This window comes from Arabidopsis lyrata (assembly GCF_000004255.2).
Source record: "Arabidopsis lyrata subsp. lyrata unplaced genomic scaffold ARALYscaffold_6, whole genome shotgun sequence".
Lineage (NCBI taxonomy): Eukaryota > Viridiplantae > Streptophyta > Magnoliopsida > Brassicales > Brassicaceae > Arabidopsis > Arabidopsis lyrata.
In genome coordinates this window covers 23,356,510-23,374,860 of record NW_003302550.1, presented here as the reverse complement: position 1 = coordinate 23,374,860, position 18,351 = coordinate 23,356,510, and the positions used below count along the sequence as shown (strand labels likewise).

Genomic DNA, 18,351 nt, shown 5'->3' with positions numbered 1-18,351 from the left:
TTTCTGATTTCATATTTAAAATAGCATGTTATATATTTAAAACAATCATGTATTCGATAATAATATAATAAAAGTTAAAAAAAAAAAATACCAATTCAAAATACACTATTTTATGGCGATCAAAAACATCATTATTTTTTTTTTTCAATTTCATCGCCAAATCTTGCCATCTCTACTTAATAAAAATCATCAAATTAAACTCTTTTGTCCAAAAAAATTTCAAAAACTCGGTGGAATAAGAAACGGGCAAAGAGGGACCAGAATTTTAGCCACGTCAGCTTTTAAGAGATTGCCACATCATCACCATAAGTCTCTCCCACCTGTACGGATCCCTTTCCCGGTTGCCCCAATATAAATTGGAACCAAACTCTCCTCAGAAAAACCTTCTCATTACACTTGCATGTGCAGCGACCCGACCCGGCCCACATTTCTAACCCATTTTCACCTTTTTCTGTTTCCGCCGCCGACTGATCGATCCCGAGAGAATAACTGAATCTTTCACCGGAGTTCTACGCCGATGACGATTGCGGCAGCACAAGCACGCCAGACAGATCGATCAGCCACTGGTTTCACTTTCGCAACGACGGCGAAGGCGGTGGCTGTTCCGGTTCAAGTTCCACCGGGAACTGTGGTTTCCGAAGGATTAGGTAAGGATGCGTTAATCTCATGGTTCAGAGGAGAATTCGCGGCGGCGAACGCGATAATCGACGCGATGTGCTCGCACCTTAGGATAACTGAAGAAGCGGTGTCTGGATCGGAATATGAAGCTGTTTTCGCGGCGATCCATCGCCGGCGTCTGAATTGGATCCCTGTTCTTCAGATGCAGAAGTATCATTCCATCGCTGAAGTCGCGATCGAGCTTCAGAAAGTGGCGGCTAAGAAAGCGGAGGATCTGAAACTGAAGAAAACAGAGGAGGAGGAAGATCTGAAAGAGGTGGCGGCGGAGGAAGAGGAAGTGAAGAAGAAAGATTGTTTTAACGGCGAGAAACTAACGGAAAATGACGTAAACGGAGATGTAGAAGACGTTGAAGATGATTCACCAACTAGTGATATCACTGATTCAGGTAAGTAAAAAACTTGACAATTTTCAAAAAGAAATATATATTTTCTTGGATCCAGAATTTTCTATATAATTTATCAGAAACAATGATAGGTTTTTTCATATAATTATTGTCTTTTTTGTTTGTTTTGAAACTTTTTAAAAGCATATTCTTTGAAGTTTGGTCATTTGATTCTCTGTTCACTGTGTGTAAACTGGCTCTCTGTGGTTGGTGACGATTATAAAAAAAACTCCATTACAATTATGAGAATGAGTTGAAAATAGTTGTTTTTGATTTAAAAAATATATTTCATGTTTAATTAAGAAGAAAATAATAATATTTGATTAAATTTTTAAATATATAGTATTTCTCAGACTAATTCAATTTTCAAGATTCAAGTACGTGTTTCCCTCTACTGGATCCGAGATGCATTCTAAACAATTTTGACTTTGCTTTCTTAATTAGGAGTACTAATTTTTTAAGATTATTTTCTTAATATATCAATCGTGAGATTTTGTTTGCATCATTATGCCAGAGATTCGATTTTTAGAAACTATTTTACCAAAAATAACAGATTCTTTCTAAAAAAAGAATCTTTTTTTTTTAATGTTCCACAGTAATCACTTACACATCCTGATTTTTTTCATACCATGTTTGAAAAACTATCATTTATATATCTTTTGTAATACAAAAGATTATATAATAGTTGAAGACGAATATTTTACTGAAAACTAAGCATTAATTTAATTTAATTTATTTTTAATTACCCTACTGTTAACGTGTGTGAAAGGGATTATATGATAAGTTTAATGATATATTAATATATTTTGTTGCCGGCTACTCAGTGGTTTTATATATTCTTTTCTTCAAAAACTGATTTATGAGGACGAAATAATTATAGCATAACTATTACTTTAGTTATGCAAGTACTTGAAACCAGAGTCGAAAATCGAGACCTTATTATTTACTAAAAGGAATAAAAATTAACACAAACTTTCATGAAAATCGTACAAAAGTACAAATCTATTGTAGTTGTGTTGAAAAGGCATAATCTGAAAAAGTTTCTCTGACTTCTACAAGGTAAAAGAAGACCCAAAAACGTCATTACGACGTCGTTTGGATGTAGAAGATTAGGATTCCTATTCTCAATGTATGTTAGTAGTACTAGTAGGCACAATTTTGTTGTCTTGTGCCTTTAGTTGATGTGTGTAACTGTAAAACGCATCAAAGGTATCAATCTCACATTGATTCGCGTGGTGATGATTTTATTGCAATTTTTATTCGAATAGTAGTGAGCTCATCGTAGCCGTTGGATTTAATTAAAAATCGAGTCGTCATCAATTATGGTCCCCACGATTTTCCGTGCCGCCCTTTAACTTTGTTTCTCTTCTCGTCCCGAATGTTCGAATCCCTCACGACTCACGAGCACATTTTTTTCTCTTTAACTTTAAAACTTTTTGCTTTTTGTTCACGGCCATAAAATAAGTTAGAAGTCTAAAAAGATTTTTCTAGTTTTTGTTAAAGATCTTTTTACCAGTCTAGTGAGTTTTTCTTCGTGATATGTGTGTAGTTAATTCACTCGTGTTGAATGTCGTAAGTTTAGGTAAAGACACGTGGACGAAGACATTAGACTTTGTAGTCTTGTCTTCTACATTGAAAGTCTCTGACTTTCTCTGATACATTTTACAAGGGAACTAACTAGGGCATCTTCAATGGGGGATCATGTGAGGGTGTTCTTATAGAGAATATAATGTTAAAATAATGTAAGATCATGTGTTTAGATCTTTTGTTTAGAAGTTGATTAGTGGGAGAACATGTGTAAGATCTTAAGACTTAATAATATAATAATCTAAATTAAATTAAGATTTTACAATTATTAAAACATTTAAAAATAACATATAAATTGCAAATGCCAAATTTATGAAAAACTGAAAATAAAAGTGAAAATACAATACTAAATATTTATGAAAAAAACATTAAAAATATAAATAACAATAAACAAACAAACATATTACTTAATAAAAGCACAAAAACATTTTATCTAATTAATACATAGTTTATTATCCAAATTTATTCCAAATATGTTGAATATTCCAACCAATGCCCAAATGCCACGTCACCCCGCAACACCCACAAGAACAGATCCAGGTCAAGAGCCCAGTTCCTGATCTTAAGCCCATTAACCCATTTTTTTGGATTTAAATAATGCTTAGATCAGGGGGGATGATCCCCCAATGCAGATGGTCTAAGTTCTTTAGAATGGTCCATGAGAATCAAAGATCACATTTAATTGTCATTACTTTTTTTTTTTTGAACCACAATTGTCATTACTTTAGTTGACGTGTTTCTCAATAAAGCCAAAGAATCGAATCTCACATTAATTAACATCTTGAAAAAAAAACATTTTGCAACAAATGTTGAGTGTAATAAAATACTAGTATGAAACTATTAAAACTTTTAAGTTTTATGTGTGTTTTCATAGGTTCTCATCAGGATGTTCACCAAACTGCTGCTGCGGATACGGCACATCAGATTTTATGCCAGAACCATGAAGATTGTGATGCACGGTCATGTGAGATTAAGCCTATCAAAGGTTTCCAAGCCAAAGAGCAAGTCAAAGGACACACTGTGAGTAGTGTGATAAGTTCGATTTGAGGGACACAATACATATATTGATATGGATATTGATAAATTAGTGTTGAGATGTTAGGTGAATGTTGTGAAAGGACTAAAGCTGTATGAAGAATTACTTAAAGAAGATGAGATATCTAAATTGATCGACTTTGTGGCAGAACTCCGAGAAGCTGGCATAAACGGGAAGCTTGCAGGTGACTGACTTTGTCTTACGCGAAACACATTATAGGCTTTAAGAGTTTTCCGGTGCTTACACATGGATGAATGCAGGTGAGAGCTTTATACTGTTCAACAAACAGATTAAAGGGAACAAGAGAGAGCTGATTCAGCTTGGTGTCCCCATCTTTGGCCATGTTAAGGCGGATGAAAACTCTAACGACACCAACAACTCTGGTAAGGAGTCGCTCTGATCCGCAAGTTTCAGTCTAATGGTTTGATGCATGTGGATGGCTCTGACCGATTAGACTTTGTTGGTTTGTAGTTAACATTGAGCCAATTCCACCACTTCTTGAGAGTGTCATTGATCACTTTGTCACATGGAGACTCATCCCAGAATACAAGAGACCAAACGGCTGTGTCATCAACTTCTTTGAAGAGGTACATACATCTCCATGGATCACCACTCCTTTATGTTTCCGCTTTTCTTTAACCTTCGAGATTACCGCTCTTGTTGCAGGGTGAATACTCACAGCCTTTCCTCAAACCACCACATCTAGAACAACCAATCTCCACTCTTGTTCTCTCTGAATCAACAATGGCCTATGGACGCATTCTCTCAAGTGACAACGAAGGCAACTTCAGAGGACCTTTAACTCTTTCTCTCAAACAAGGGTAAAAAAATATCAAAAACCTCTTCCTTTAACTCCAAGAAAAATGTCGATTTCCCTTCATTAACATTGCTTGACCTGATCTTTATAGATCTTTGCTGGTGATGAGAGGGAACAGTGCAGACATGGCAAGACATGTAATGTGTCCATCACAAAACAAAAGAGTAAGCATCACATTCTTTCGTATTCGACCTGACACATATCATAACCATTCACAACCCAACAGTCCTCGCAACGACGGTGTAATGACAATGTGGCAACCTTACCAAATGACACCAACTCCATTCCTCAATGGCTATGATCATTCAATTGACATGATGCCAAAACTTGGAGTCCTACGTCCTCCAATGGTCATGATGGCACCACCACCAGTTCAACCAATGATATTACCAAGTCCCAATGTGATGGGAACCGGTGGTGGCACCGGTGTTTTCTTACCATGGGCCTCTGTTAATAGCTCAAGAAAACATGTGAAGCATTTGCCTCCACGCGCGCAGAAGAAGCGATTACTTCCGCTTCCTCCTGCTGCTTCTTCTTCTCCAGCTGGAGGATCCACCTCTGAGCCTGTGATCAGCGTAGGTTAATCCTATTCGACTTCTTCAGCAAAAAAAAAAAAAGCTTTGAACTGGTCTGTGTCTAAGCCATGCTCTGTTTCTTCTCTTTTGTTCTGTTTATTTTTTTCAAATTCAGTTTAGGTTAACTCAGGTTTTATAGATAGAATTAAGTTTGTTACATCCCCAGAGGCATGTGTTTTCTATTTTGTGTACGATTTTATTATCAGTATATTCTCAAAATGTTACCTTTCATTGCTAGTTTTCAAACAAAATGATATTATAGCACAACATCATCCACATTATTTTCAACCGCAGTTACATATTATTTTGGTTACTATCTTCAAGATTGAAAAAACAATCCTTTACGTTTGTTGAAAAGAACAATAGATAAATCTCTTTCAGAAATAGTAAATTGAGAAGAAAGAAAATAAAAAGAGAGCAAAGTAATAACCATCAAGAAGAATCCATGGAAATAGGTCATTAGTTAACACAGTATGACTGTATGAGGAAACTTTCGTTACAAAAAAAGTCCCAAGTTGACATCACCTTCTCTCTTCACACTCTCTCTTTCTCTATCCACACTTAATCAGTCTCTATTGATACACATGGATGTGTTCTTTGAGACTCAAAGAGGCTCTCACCATTCTCCATTCAAGTGGGTTACTTTGATACAGTGTTAGGGATCAAAGAAAAGATTCGACAATGCTAATGGTGGGGAGCAATAACAACAATCCCCTGAAGAAGCTGAGAGTAATGGCTGCCAAAATGCGGGACCAGAAAGATTCCGGTGGAGGAGAACGCGGGTGATAACGTTGGAGAGCTGAGGAAAGAGCTGGCTAAGATTCAACAGAGGTTTCAGTTAAATCTGCCACAAGAAGGCTATTTCTTTATAGACAAACAGAATGTAATGGATGACGACAGGTCTTTCCGGTGGCGATACAATTGAGATTTTCAATGGAAGTGTTTCCGGTGGCTCTTAATAACTTTAATTTTTTTGGATTTAGAGAAGTTTTTTGTTTGGCTATTTGTTTTATTCCCATGCATAGAAAAAAAGCTATGATGCATTATTCAAGACTAATCTCCAAGTATGAGACAAAGAAATAGCTTTCAGAGTTTCTTGAAGTTTCTTGCTTTCATCGAAATTGTCTTTCCGTCTCACAGCTTTCTGCAAATATGCTTTCAGAATAATTCAAAAACAGCTGACGTAAAACGTTAATTTTTTCTTGTATATATAATTTAACATTTTATTCAAAAAAAAAGACATGTAATTTACCAACAAGAACAACTTTGTCCAAAACGAGGCTTTAATTAACTTAAGAAACACGTAACAAAGAAGGTTAAAACTGTGCCAGGCCCAAACCTGACCCATTTGATGATAGGTGTATCAAATGCTATTTAAACCAAATTGCGCGGGAGACAGAATGCTCAACTGGCAAGCCGGAGTAAACCCATCGTGTGTACTCTGTCAAGCACCATTAGAAGATCGAGATCACCTCTTCTTTGTTAACAAATACTCTGAAGAGGTATGGTCAGGACTAAGTCGTAAGCTCCTTGTGTTAAAATTCTCAACTAGATGGAGCGATGTCCACCAAACACCCGCAGACCCCTTCAGCTCACATGGTGCGCAGCCTTGACAAACAAATTCGAAACCGCATCTCCTCAATAAGGGAACAGGGAGATAGAAGATACGATGAATGCATGATTGCATGGTTGGCCTCAAGATATTCACAAAAGGAAATGTAGTTTTATCAGCTTTTTAGATAGAAACTCTCAAATCAAACGATGCACTAGTTGTAACAAAGTTTTTTCGAATATATTTTACATTTTATTCAAATAAAAAATTAAAAAATGGCTCTTCTTAAAGACCATATATCTTGACGACGTCGCACAATGTCAGATCATCCACAATACTAGTCTCCAACTCTTCGTATCTTCTAACCCTAATCACAACAGCGATCAAGTGCTTCATCAATCTCCAGCACCGTCAAACTTAAACCAACAAATCATGCCGGTGATGGTGAGTAGCACCAACAACAATGAATCACTACCGTCATATTCACTTGATGAATTACTTGGCATTCAAGATTTGACGATTGGGGACATAAGAAACAGGAATAAAGTGGTTCAAGCCGAGATCCGTAAGGTTCAAGAATCTCCAGTGATGGTTACGAGCAGCAGAAATGTTGGAACTCAATTTTACACAAGTGGCTCCAGCCAACTTTCCGGCGACTTTTCCGGTGACGTCCATCATCGGAATGACCGGATAATGGATTCTTTGGATTCCTTGTAATGAGCACTATAACATAGTGTATTTACATGTAAAAATTGAAGTTATATTGAATGAGTAATTGAGGTCCAAAGTGGGAAACTTGAAAGCTTTTAAAATACAAATGTAATTTTGTCCCACATCGGAAGTTTGGAAACTTTCCCTCTAGTATATATAGTGATACACATATGACATGGTGAAGGAGATACATGCACATTATGCAAAACAACCCACACACGCGCGCCGCCGCCGTGGCGCCGGGCTTTTGGGCTCTTGGGGAATGTGGGCCCACAAAAGATAATCTTTTTGGGAAAAATACTTATGAGGCTTTTGTTACATAAGTTTTGACTCATTAACGAAATTCGAAAGCCCATTAACGAAATCAAAACGTTTGCATAATTAAAGGCATATTCGAATATTAAAAGCATATCGGAATATTCCTTTTCTGAATTCGAAATCGAGAAACGGAAATGATAACGCTTCCTAAAATCTCGCCCACGATCTCGAATCGGTTGAGTCTTGCACATCACTCTGATTCTCCACGATCTCCGCTAACATCCGCGCGACTTGCGGACCAAGCTGCTTCTCCTCTTGCCTATAAAAGGAACACCTCTCTCTCTCTCTCTCATTTTCTTCACTTGCTCTTCGCAAAAACGCAACCAAACAACTCTCCCTCTCTCTCTTTCTTCTCAAAGTATGTCTCAAGAGTATATCGTTTATATCAAGTTCGTAGATTCTGCTATCGAGTGAAGCGATAACGGTCTCATTGTGATTGTATCCTGCGATCCGCTGCTCATAAAACCGTCTCATCTACGGGAGCTAGTTTGGATTACGGAAAGAGATTTCAAATCTCGCCTTCACTAGTTTTCTAAATCGTCTTTCCAAATTGTTTTCTAAAAGTTCTTTCTCTCTGTTTTCAAATCGGGATTTCGCGGTCCTACAAGAAACATTGAATCATCACTAGCGTCAAATTCGAGGGGGGAGTGTTGGTTAAACTTGAAGATTACTTGAACCGGAAGCAACTAAACCGAGTTATGGTTTAGAGAAGATAAAGTCAAATATATTAGGAGTTATCTAATATATATGTAATCCTAGTGAGATTAGGATTTGAGAGAATTGTATAAATAGAGAGGTTGAGTCATGACCTAATTTGCGAGAGAGTTTAAGTTTTGAGAGATTTTCTTAAACTAATAAAGGCTATTGAGTTTGTGAGTTAAATACTTTCTTTTGTTAATCGTAAGAGTTTGATCATCAAATATCGTATTCTATATTTGGTATCAGAGCTCTTTGCGATCATGGGAGAGATCACGGAAAGAGCACAAGCGGAGGTGGCCAAGATAAGTGAAGGAGGAGGCTCGTCGACGATAAAGTGCCCTATGCTTAACATGACCAACTACACCGTTTGGGCAATGAGAATGAAACTTCTACTCAGGGTACACAAGGTCTGGGAAGTGATTGAAACACCATCAAACGATGAAGAGAAAAACGTGATGGCCATGGCTTTAATGTTTCAATCTATTCCCGAGACTCTTACCTTGCAGATAGGAGAAAATAACACTGCAAAGAAGGTATGGGATGCCATAAGAACGAGACATGTAGGTGCTGAGAGGGTTAAGGAAGCAAGGTTACAAACGTTGATGGCTGATTTCGATCGTTTGAAGATGAAGGATACGGAGAAAATCGATGACTTCGCCGACAAGTTATCAGAAATCGCTTCGAAATCGTCGGCTTTAGGAGAAGAGATTGAAGGACCTAAACTTGTCAAGAAGTTCCTTAAAAGTCTCCCTAGGAAGAAGTATATTCATATTGTTGCTGCACTTGAACAAGTTTTGGATCTCAAAACCACAAGTTTTGAAGACATCGTAGGCCGATTGAAAACCTATGAAGACCGTGTGTGTGATGAAGAAGAAGATCAAGAGGATCAAAGCAAGCTGATGTATTCAAACACGGAATCTCAATACAACAAAGAATCTAATGGTGAGTATAGAGGCAGAGGTCGTGGAGGACGCTTCTATAGAGGAAGAGGCAGAGGACGTTTTGGTGGAGGAAGAGATACTTCAAGTGTTGTTTGCTACCGGTGTGACAAAACTGGTCACTTTGCAAGCAATTGTCCGGATCGTCTTCTAAAGCTTCAAGAAGTTCAAGAGCAAGACAACAAGAGCACAACAGAGGCAGATGAACTCATGATACACGAGGTAGTGTATTTAAACGAAGGAAAAATTGTACCAAACAAATACGAAACAAATTCAGGGGGAGAGAATGTGTGGTACCTTGACAACGGGGCTAGTAACCATATGACCGGAGATAGGCGATATTTCACAAGCTTAGATTCAACCATCACCGGGAAAGTTAGGTTTGGCGATGACTCCCGGATAGATATTAAAGGGAAAGGATCCATAGAATTCATAGACAGAAACGGTGAGCTAAGAAAGATGGTTGATGTTTATTTCATTCATGGACTAAAGAGTAACATTATCAGCCTAGGACAGGCTACCGAATCTGGTTGTGATGTGAGATTGAAAGGGGAAAAGCTAACAATGCACGATAGCGAGGGGAAGTTACTTGTCAAGGCAGTAAGATCAAGAAATCGTCTGTATAAAGTGGATATGGGGATCAAAGATACAATGTGTCTCCATTCAAGAACTCAAATAGATTCTGAGAGATGGCATGCAAGGCTAGGACATGTCAATCTTGAAACAATGAAAACAATGGTAAGGAGAGAACTTGTATCTGGGATTTCACACGTTGACTTTGAGAAGAAAATTTGCGGCTCATGTTTGCTTGGAAAGCAAAGAAGACAAGTATTTCCACAAGCTACAATGTACCGAGCTACCAAAGCACTTGAGTTGATCCACGGAGATCTCTGCGGACCGATTACACCAAACACTGTGGCTGGAAATAAATTTGTTTTCGTGCTCATTGATGACTATTCTAGATATATGTGGACTGTGTTACTGAAAGAGAAGAGTGACACTTTTGGAAAATTCAAGAAATTCAAGTCCATAGTTGAACAAGAAACAGGGGAAAAGATTCAAACCTTTAGGACTGACAGAGGAGGTGAGTTTGTGTCCAAAGAGTTTAATGATTTTTGCCTAGAATCAGGAATAAGAAGGCATCTTACAGCTCCATACACTCCCCAACAAAACGGAGTTGTTGAAAGACGCAACAGGACTCTTATGGAAATGACTCGAAGCTTTTTAAAGCATATGAAAGTTCCAAACTGGCTTTGGGGAGAAGCAGTGAGGCACTCAACATATCTCTTAAACCGTATAGCTACAAGGTCACTTAAGGATAAAACTCCATATGAGATGTTACGAGGAAAAGTTCCAAATGTTAATCACCTTAGAGTCTTCGGGTGCATTGGATATGCTAAAACAGAGATGCCACACTTGAAGAAGTTAGACGACAGGTCTCGTGTTTTAGTTCACCTAGGCACGGAGCCTGGTTCAAAGGCATATCGCTTGTATGACCCGAGAAATAAAAGGGCGGTGGTAAGTCGTGATGTTGTTTTTGATGAAACAACAGGCTGGAACTGGAATAAAGTTACTACAGAGAATGATGCTGTCGGAAATCTCAGAATTGAGTTTGGAGTTTTTGGAAATCATGGTATCTTCGAAACAGAGCACAGTGAAGAAACAGAGCAACGAGGAGAAGTTGGAGATAATGTCGTCACCGGAACAGAGGAAATCGTGTCTGCGGGTGAAGAGAACAATGGAGAATCATCGGAGGAAGATGAAAACATTGATGCTAATGAGCAAACAGCTCAAACTGCTGCGGGAAGAGTGGTGACTAAATCGGGGAGAGTAGTCACAAGACCTAAGTATCTCCAAGACTATGTACTGCTAAGTGAAGAAGAAGGAGAACGATTGTTAATATGTTTGAATGAGGAACCATGGAGCTTTTCCGATGCAAAGGAGTCGAAAGAGTGGATGGATGCGTGTAAAGATGAGATTCACTCAATAGAAAAGAATCACACTTGGGATCTTGTGACACCACCACAAGAAGCAAAACCGATAGGCTTAAAGTGGGTCTTCAAGCTCAAAAGGAATTCTGATGGTAGCATAAGCAAACACAAGGCCAGGCTCGTTGCAAAGGGATACGTACAAAGACATGGAATTGACTTTGAGGATGTGTCTGCTCCGGTAGCACGAATTGAAACAATTCGTCTTCTCATAAGCCTCGCAGCATCAAGTGGATGGGAGATCCACCACCTTGATGTCAAAACTGCATTCCTTCATGGGGAGTTGAAAGAAATAGTATATGTCATGCAACCAGAAGGCTTTGTAGTAAAAGGACAAGAGGACAAGATTTACAGACTTAATAAGGCTTTGTATGGGCTAAGGCAGGCGCCAAGAGCATGGAATGAGAAGTTAAACCGAGTCCTTAACGAGCTTCAATTCAAGAAATGCACCAAAGAACCATCGGTTTATAGGAAACAGGTAGATCAACATACTCTTCTTGTTACGGTTTATGTTGATGATCTTTTTGTATAGGGAACAAGTGTGAAGTTCATTGAGGAGTTTAAGAAAGAAATGGCGTCAAAATCTGAGATGAGTGACCTTGGCAAACTGACCTACTACCTTGGGATTGAAGTTTGTCAACTTGGAGAAGGAATAACTCTAAATCAAAAACGCTATGCATTGAAGATACTAGAAGAAGCAGGAATGGCAGAATGCAACCCGGTTCATACACCGATGGAAGCAGGCTTGAAGTTGTCTAAGGCTTTGGAAGAGAAAGACATTGATGCTACAACTTATAGGAAGAATATAGGCTGTCTTCGTTACTTGCTACACAAAAGACCAGACTTGTCTTATTATGTAGGTGTGCTAAGCCGGTATATGCAAAGTCCAAAGGAGTCACACGGAGTAGCATTGAAACAATGCTTGAGGTATTTAAAGGGGACAACAACTCTTGGCCTAGTGTTTAACCGGACTAAGGAGGTATCGAAGCTAATAGGTTACAATGATAGTAGCCACAACATTGATCCAGATGACGGAAGAAGCACTATGGGACATGTGTTCTACTTTGGGAAGAGTCCAATATCGTGGTGCTCACAGAAACAAGAAGTTGTAGCAATGTCATCATGCGAGGCAGAATTCATGGCCGGAACAGAAGCTGCGAAACAAGCCATTTGGCTTCAAGATCTACTAAGTGAAATCACCGGATCATCTTGTGAGAAGGTTACTATACTTATTGACAATCAATCAGCGATCGCGCTCACAAAGAACCCTGTTTTCCATGGTAGAAGCAAGCATATTCATAGACGTTATCACTTCATAAGAGAATGCGTTGAGAATGGGCTAATTGAAGTTGTACATGTTCCGGGAGACGAGCAAAAGGCGGACATACTAACCAAGGCACTTGGTAGGATCAAGTTCAAGGAAATGAGGAGTCTCATTGGAGTTAAAGATATGGTACAAGATGGATTCAAGCTTAAGAGGGAGAATGTTGGTTAAGCTTGAAGATTACTTGAACCGGAAGCAACTAAACCGAGTTATGGTTTAGAGAAGATAAAGTCAAATATATTAGGAGTTATCTAATATATATGTAATCCTAGTGAGATTAGGATTTGAGAGACTTGTATAAATAGAGAGGTTGAGTCATGACCTAATTTGCGAGAGAGTTTAAGTTTTGAGAGATTTTCTTAAACTAATAAAGGCTATTGAGTTTGTGAGTTAAATACTTTCTTTTGTTAATCGTAAGAGTTTGATCATCAAATATCGTATTCTATAGGGAGATACTTGGCATTCAAGATTTGACGCCTGCTGTAACCGTTGGGGACATAAGAAAGAAGAATAAAGTGGTTCAAAACAGGAAATCGTCTTCACCTTTGCATGTGAAGTCTCCAATGACGTTAGACACAGTCATTAACATTCCAGATTCGCCTGTGAAGACGAGATTTTAATCTCCTCTTTTCTTAAAGTTTTCTTGCTTCGTTCAAAGTTCAAAGCTTGCTGCAAATATGCTAAGACATGTAATTACCAATGAAAGAAGAGAAACCAGTTGTTGTTGAGTTTTGAAATCAGTGATCAAGCTTCACTTTAAGATCAAATGTTGAATCTTTGTTGACAAAACATGGCAAAAAGACTGTAAAGTTTGACTGATCATGAATCAGGCTTAACTTTCTGCAATATTTTCCTTACCTTATAGCTTTTCAGTCTTTTTCAAAGTTTTTTTTGCTTTCTTTAAAATTGTTTCGTTACACAAAATATGCTTAAGAGCTAGAAATTCAAAAGGAGAAGAGCAGATGACTTGAGCAGAAAGAAAGCCTAATCGAAGCAGACCCCTAATAAAAGATGTTGTTTTTGTTGCTGTTGTTCAAATTGATTCTATCAACATCGGATTTAGCTATGAACTTCTGATTTCAATCATCAGTAGATAAATTGAACAACCAAATGAAAATGGAAAACTTGAAACTTCAGTATCAAGTTTCCAACTATTGATCCGGAGAAAAAAAACGACGAAGAATTACCTGAGACGGGTCAAATTGGGGAAGAACATAGACGTGTTAATGGGCCGGATCTAATATTTTTATTCAAGACGCTGCGTTTTAACCCATTTAAAGATTGCTTAAGATTGCGTAATCTAACCGTTGGATCATATCAGTAATGAGAGTAAGACGATGTCATCGCATAACTGGCACTTCGAAACCATCACATAATTTTTCTTCTATACCAACATGGTTTGCATCTTCCTCTTCATCTGATTGCTCGATTTAGCCAGTTAACGATGTGCATCAATTGGCTTAGTCAACGAGAATTTGTGATTAAATTGAAAGTCAACATAAAATTGAGGATTTAAATCACCAGATCTAGAATTCATGCTTTAAACCAACGAAAATGGCAAACTGATGATTTAAATGGAAATTTTCAACACATTACTAATTTGCCTTAAAACACTATGCGACTAATGAATGGGCTGGACCTAAAAAAATTCAATAAAACGCAGCGTTTCAATGCATTTCGATTTTTACGCAGAAGAATGGGCCGGATACTACTTTTACACAAGAGACGGGTTAAATTTGTCGGATTAATGGGCCGGAAACTATTTTTTAATTTAAAACGCTGCGTTTTCAACACAATGCAAAATTAACCGTTGGATCATATCAGTTAGGAGAGCAATCGACGGTTAAGATTCTTTGACTAGTGATATTTAAACAGAATTACGAATAAACAAACATTCGTCACAAAAATCATCACTTTCTCTTTCTCTCTTCTTCAGAAGTCTCTCTCTCTACTGATCTTCAACATCATTGATACAATGATGGACGTGATCATCGATACTCTGAGTGACTTACCGTTCTCCATTAATGTTGATTTCTGGGAGACAGTGTTTGTAAGTGCGGATGAGGTAAGATAAATTGTAGAAAGTAAACGAGACAAGAAATTTGTTAACGAGGTTCGGTTTTTCCTACTCCCCGGGACCACGTCCAGATTTCGATTCCACTAGAACAAGAAAGCAAATTACAACCAATTCGCAAACGCGTAAAACAAGCCCAACCCTCTTGATTTACCGCTCCCTTCTATAACGTGAAACCTTAAGGATAATCTCTACCCTTAACTAAACTCCCCTTGAGTCTAGATTTAATCAGGATAACCTAACCCTGAGCTAAACTCCCCTTGAGCCTAGACTTCAAAACAAAACCACTTGATCACACAAGCACAAAATCCGCAAAACTAAGTTGCACAAAACCGCGAAACTATGTCGCACACACCCTCAGAAAGCTCTCAATGATTTGCCTCTATGTCTCAGCTCTCTTCCTTCTCCAAGACGTCCTCAGCTCCTCCATATATAGCCAAAACGATTTCCTAATCACCATAGGAGAAGATTTCCAATTTCCATAAGAAAAAGTAAATTTCCTTTTATACTTTTCCTTTTTCTCTTCAAACTCCACTTTCATCAAGTCTTCCAAATCTCTTTAAGTCCTTTTTCCTTTGTGATTCATCCTCTAAACACGCTCCAAACACATCTTCTCAAACCTTCTAGAAACCGACACTTACACAAAAACAGTCGCATCTTGACATACTTCTTGAATCATTCAGAAACTTCATCAGACAAAATCTTGTTTTACTTCTTGACTTATTCAACAACTTCATCAGACTGCAGCTACATCTTCAATCTCCCCCTTTTTGACTATGTTTGTGAACTCAACAGTTCTAACTCCAAAACAACATCACGAAACACATCATCATTCTCCCCCTGAATGAGTCACAACATGGTCAAAACTACTTAGAAAATTCTCCCCGCTTTGCAACACGAGGTTGATAGCTTAGTACACCACCTCCATAGAAATCATCTTTCCTAACCCAAATCTTCCTGCGCCTTAAGCCTTCATGACTGGATTCTCGAATGAATCTGAAACAATTCCTCTTAATATGCCCTTGAACTCCACAATGATAACATGTAGGACCATGAAATCTCTTATTATAAGCATTCTTCATTCGATTTCTCTCCCTCAATAATCTGAAACACCTTGGCCTAATATGCCCAACAATACCACAATGATGGCAAACAGGTCGAAAAATTCGTTGAGGTGCACTCTGCAGTTCTTTACCTTTTCCTGTATCAGACTCTGTACCAGTTCTCGTAGTAGTTCTTGTACCTGACGCAGTCTCTGCCACAGTTGCTGTTTCTGACACACTTCCTGATCCAGACGTGATTTTTCCACCATAAACAAACACTGGATCCGATTTTGAAAGTTTTCCTTCAAATCCAAGGCCACACTTATCAATCTTGCCAATATTCAGAATATGATCCAACTTCTTTGTGCCATTATTAAGCATCCTCAAATTCTTTTGAGTTTCTTCAAGTTGTACTTTGGCTTGTGATGCTTCTTCTTCTTTTTCTGTAGCATATTTCTGTACTTCAATGACTTTAGCCTCTAACTTGAGTTTCTCCTTAGTTAACACTGAATTCTCTTCAACTATTTTAAGCCAATGCTCATATAAGGCTTTGTAATTCTCATGAAACTCTTCATCACTGATACTTTCATCGTCATCACTTTGATCATTGACACTTCCAATTGCAGATCCTGTTGCAGATGCTGATGCAGACCCTGATGCAGATGCTGATGTAGACCTTGATCCAGACTTTGCTGCAGAACTAGACTCAAAAGTTGTAAACGCCACAAAATTCTTCAATTCTTCACCATCATCTGAGTCAATTTCAGAATTACTCATGATAAATCTCTTCTTCTTTTGCTTCAGCAAATTCGCACATTCCAAACGTACATGTCCAAAACCTTTGCACTCAAAACATTGTTTGCCCTTTGATGAATTGTCCAACTCTTCTCTTTTTCCATTAGCCCTAAAACCGTGAAGAGATCTGTTTCCCTCATTCCATGAGAACCGCTTCTTGAATGGCAAACTCAATATCTCCATCGATCTTGATATCAAACTCTGTCTTACTTCCTGAACGATCTCCTGAACGATTTCCTGACCTCACCCTTGATCTACCCGAAACAAGACTAAATCTCTATCGAGAACCCGCTCTGATACCAATTGTAAGTGCGGATGAGGTAAGATAAATTGTAGAAAGTAAACGAGACAAGAAATTTGTTAACGAGGTTCGGTTTTTCCTACTCCCCGGGACCACGTCCAGATTTCGATTCCACTAGAACAAGAAAGCAAATTACAACCAATTCGCAAACGCGTAAAACAAGCCCAACCCTCTTGATTTACCGCTCCCTTCTATAACGTGAAACCTTAAGGATAATCTCTACCCTTAACTAAACTCCCCTTGAGTCTAGATTTAATCAGGATAACCTAACCCTGAGCTAAACTCCCCTTGAGCCTAGACTTCAAAACAAAACCACTTGATCACACAAGCACAAAATCCGCAAAACTAAGTTGCACAAAACCGCGAAACTATGTCGCACACACCCTCAGAAAGCTCTCAATGATTTGCCTCTATGTCTCAGCTCTCTTCCTTCTCCAAGACGTCCTCAGCTCCTCCATATATAGCCAAAACGATTTCCTAATCACCATAGGAGAAGATTTCCAATTTCCATAAGAAAAAGTAAATTTCCTTTTATACTTTTCCTTTTTCTCTTCAAACTCCACTTTCATCAAGTCTTCCAAATCTCTTTAAGTCCTTTTTCCTTTGTGATTCATCCTCTAAACACGCTCCAAACACATCTTCTCAAACCTTCTAGAAACCGACACTTACACAAAAACAGTCGCATCTTGACATACTTCTTGAATCATTCAGAAACTTCATCAGACAAAATCTTGTTTTACTTCTTGACTTATTCAACAACTTCATCAGACTGCAGCTACATCTTCAGTGTTAGCGATAAAAGAAAAGATCGAGAAGTCTCAAGGTATCCCTGTTGCAAAACAAACCCTTTACTTCCAAGGCAAGGTTCTTCAAGATCATGTTGATAAGTTTGATTGCCAGCTCCTCTTCGACTCTCGTCTCCTTCTCTACATCTCTCCCGAGGATAACCCTAATCAGAACAACGATCAAATGCTTATAGATTCAGCGACAGGCAAAAAGATTACAAAGGTGATGGCGAGGAGAGTCAACAATGAATTTTCATCAGGACCGGCATATTCACTTGTTGAGTTACTTGCCCCTCAAGATTCGCCAACTGTGACGGTTGGCAATCAAGCCACTGAGCAATCTCCACCGTCAGACTCAGCCAAAGAGGTCCTTCCTGTGGAAAAGAAGATCAACCCCAATCCGATGAAACTGACAGTATATGTGAAGCCATATGAAGATGATACCAGGATAATTCAAGTAGAGGTTAACGCAGATGATAACGTTAAAGAACTGAGGAAAGAGCTGGTTAAGATGCAAGAGAGGGGTGAGTTATATCTGCCTCAAGAAAGGTTTTACTTAGTAGAAAGTGCGATACCATTGATCGAATCTAAGTCATTCGAGCGGAACCTTGTTGTTGACGGCGATAGAATTGAGATTATCAGAAAGCTATCATCTTCTATTTAGTCTTTCTTCAAGTTTTCTTGCTTTGATCAAAGTTCATAGCTTTCTGCAAATATGCTAAGACATGTAATTACCAATGAAAGAAG

The 18,351-nt window shown here is 38.3% G+C and overlaps 3 protein-coding genes across 3 annotated transcripts; 2 read left to right on the top strand and 1 right to left on the bottom strand.

Annotated features, from left to right (window-relative positions):
* Nucleotides 1–195: 195 nt before the first annotated feature.
* On the top strand, nucleotides 196–5,340 carry LOC9310953. The gene is made up of 7 exons (XM_021020730.1): nucleotides 196–1,064; nucleotides 3,523–3,668; nucleotides 3,751–3,868; nucleotides 3,945–4,067; nucleotides 4,156–4,271; nucleotides 4,351–4,505; nucleotides 4,593–5,340. The coding sequence occupies exons 1-7, from the start codon at nucleotides 518–520 to the stop codon at nucleotides 5,083–5,085; spliced, it is 1,698 nt and encodes a 565-aa protein (XP_020876389.1). The 5' UTR covers nucleotides 196–517; the 3' UTR covers nucleotides 5,086–5,340.
* A 9,241-nt stretch (nucleotides 5,341–14,581) lies between these two features.
* On the top strand, nucleotides 14,582–18,268 carry LOC110227454. The gene is made up of 2 exons (XM_021021554.1): nucleotides 14,582–14,660; nucleotides 17,607–18,268. Exons 1-2 carry the CDS (start codon nucleotides 14,582–14,584, stop codon nucleotides 18,266–18,268), a joined length of 741 nt encoding a protein of 246 aa, XP_020877213.1.
* On the bottom strand, nucleotides 15,009–17,512 carry LOC110227823. Its single transcript, XM_021023564.1, has 3 exons — nucleotides 17,489–17,512; nucleotides 15,598–16,755; nucleotides 15,009–15,520 (listed from the first exon to the last, which is right to left on the bottom strand). Exons 1-3 carry the CDS (start codon nucleotides 17,510–17,512, stop codon nucleotides 15,455–15,457), a joined length of 1,248 nt encoding a protein of 415 aa, XP_020879223.1. The 3' UTR covers nucleotides 15,009–15,454.
* Nucleotides 18,269–18,351: the final 83 nt, after the last annotated feature.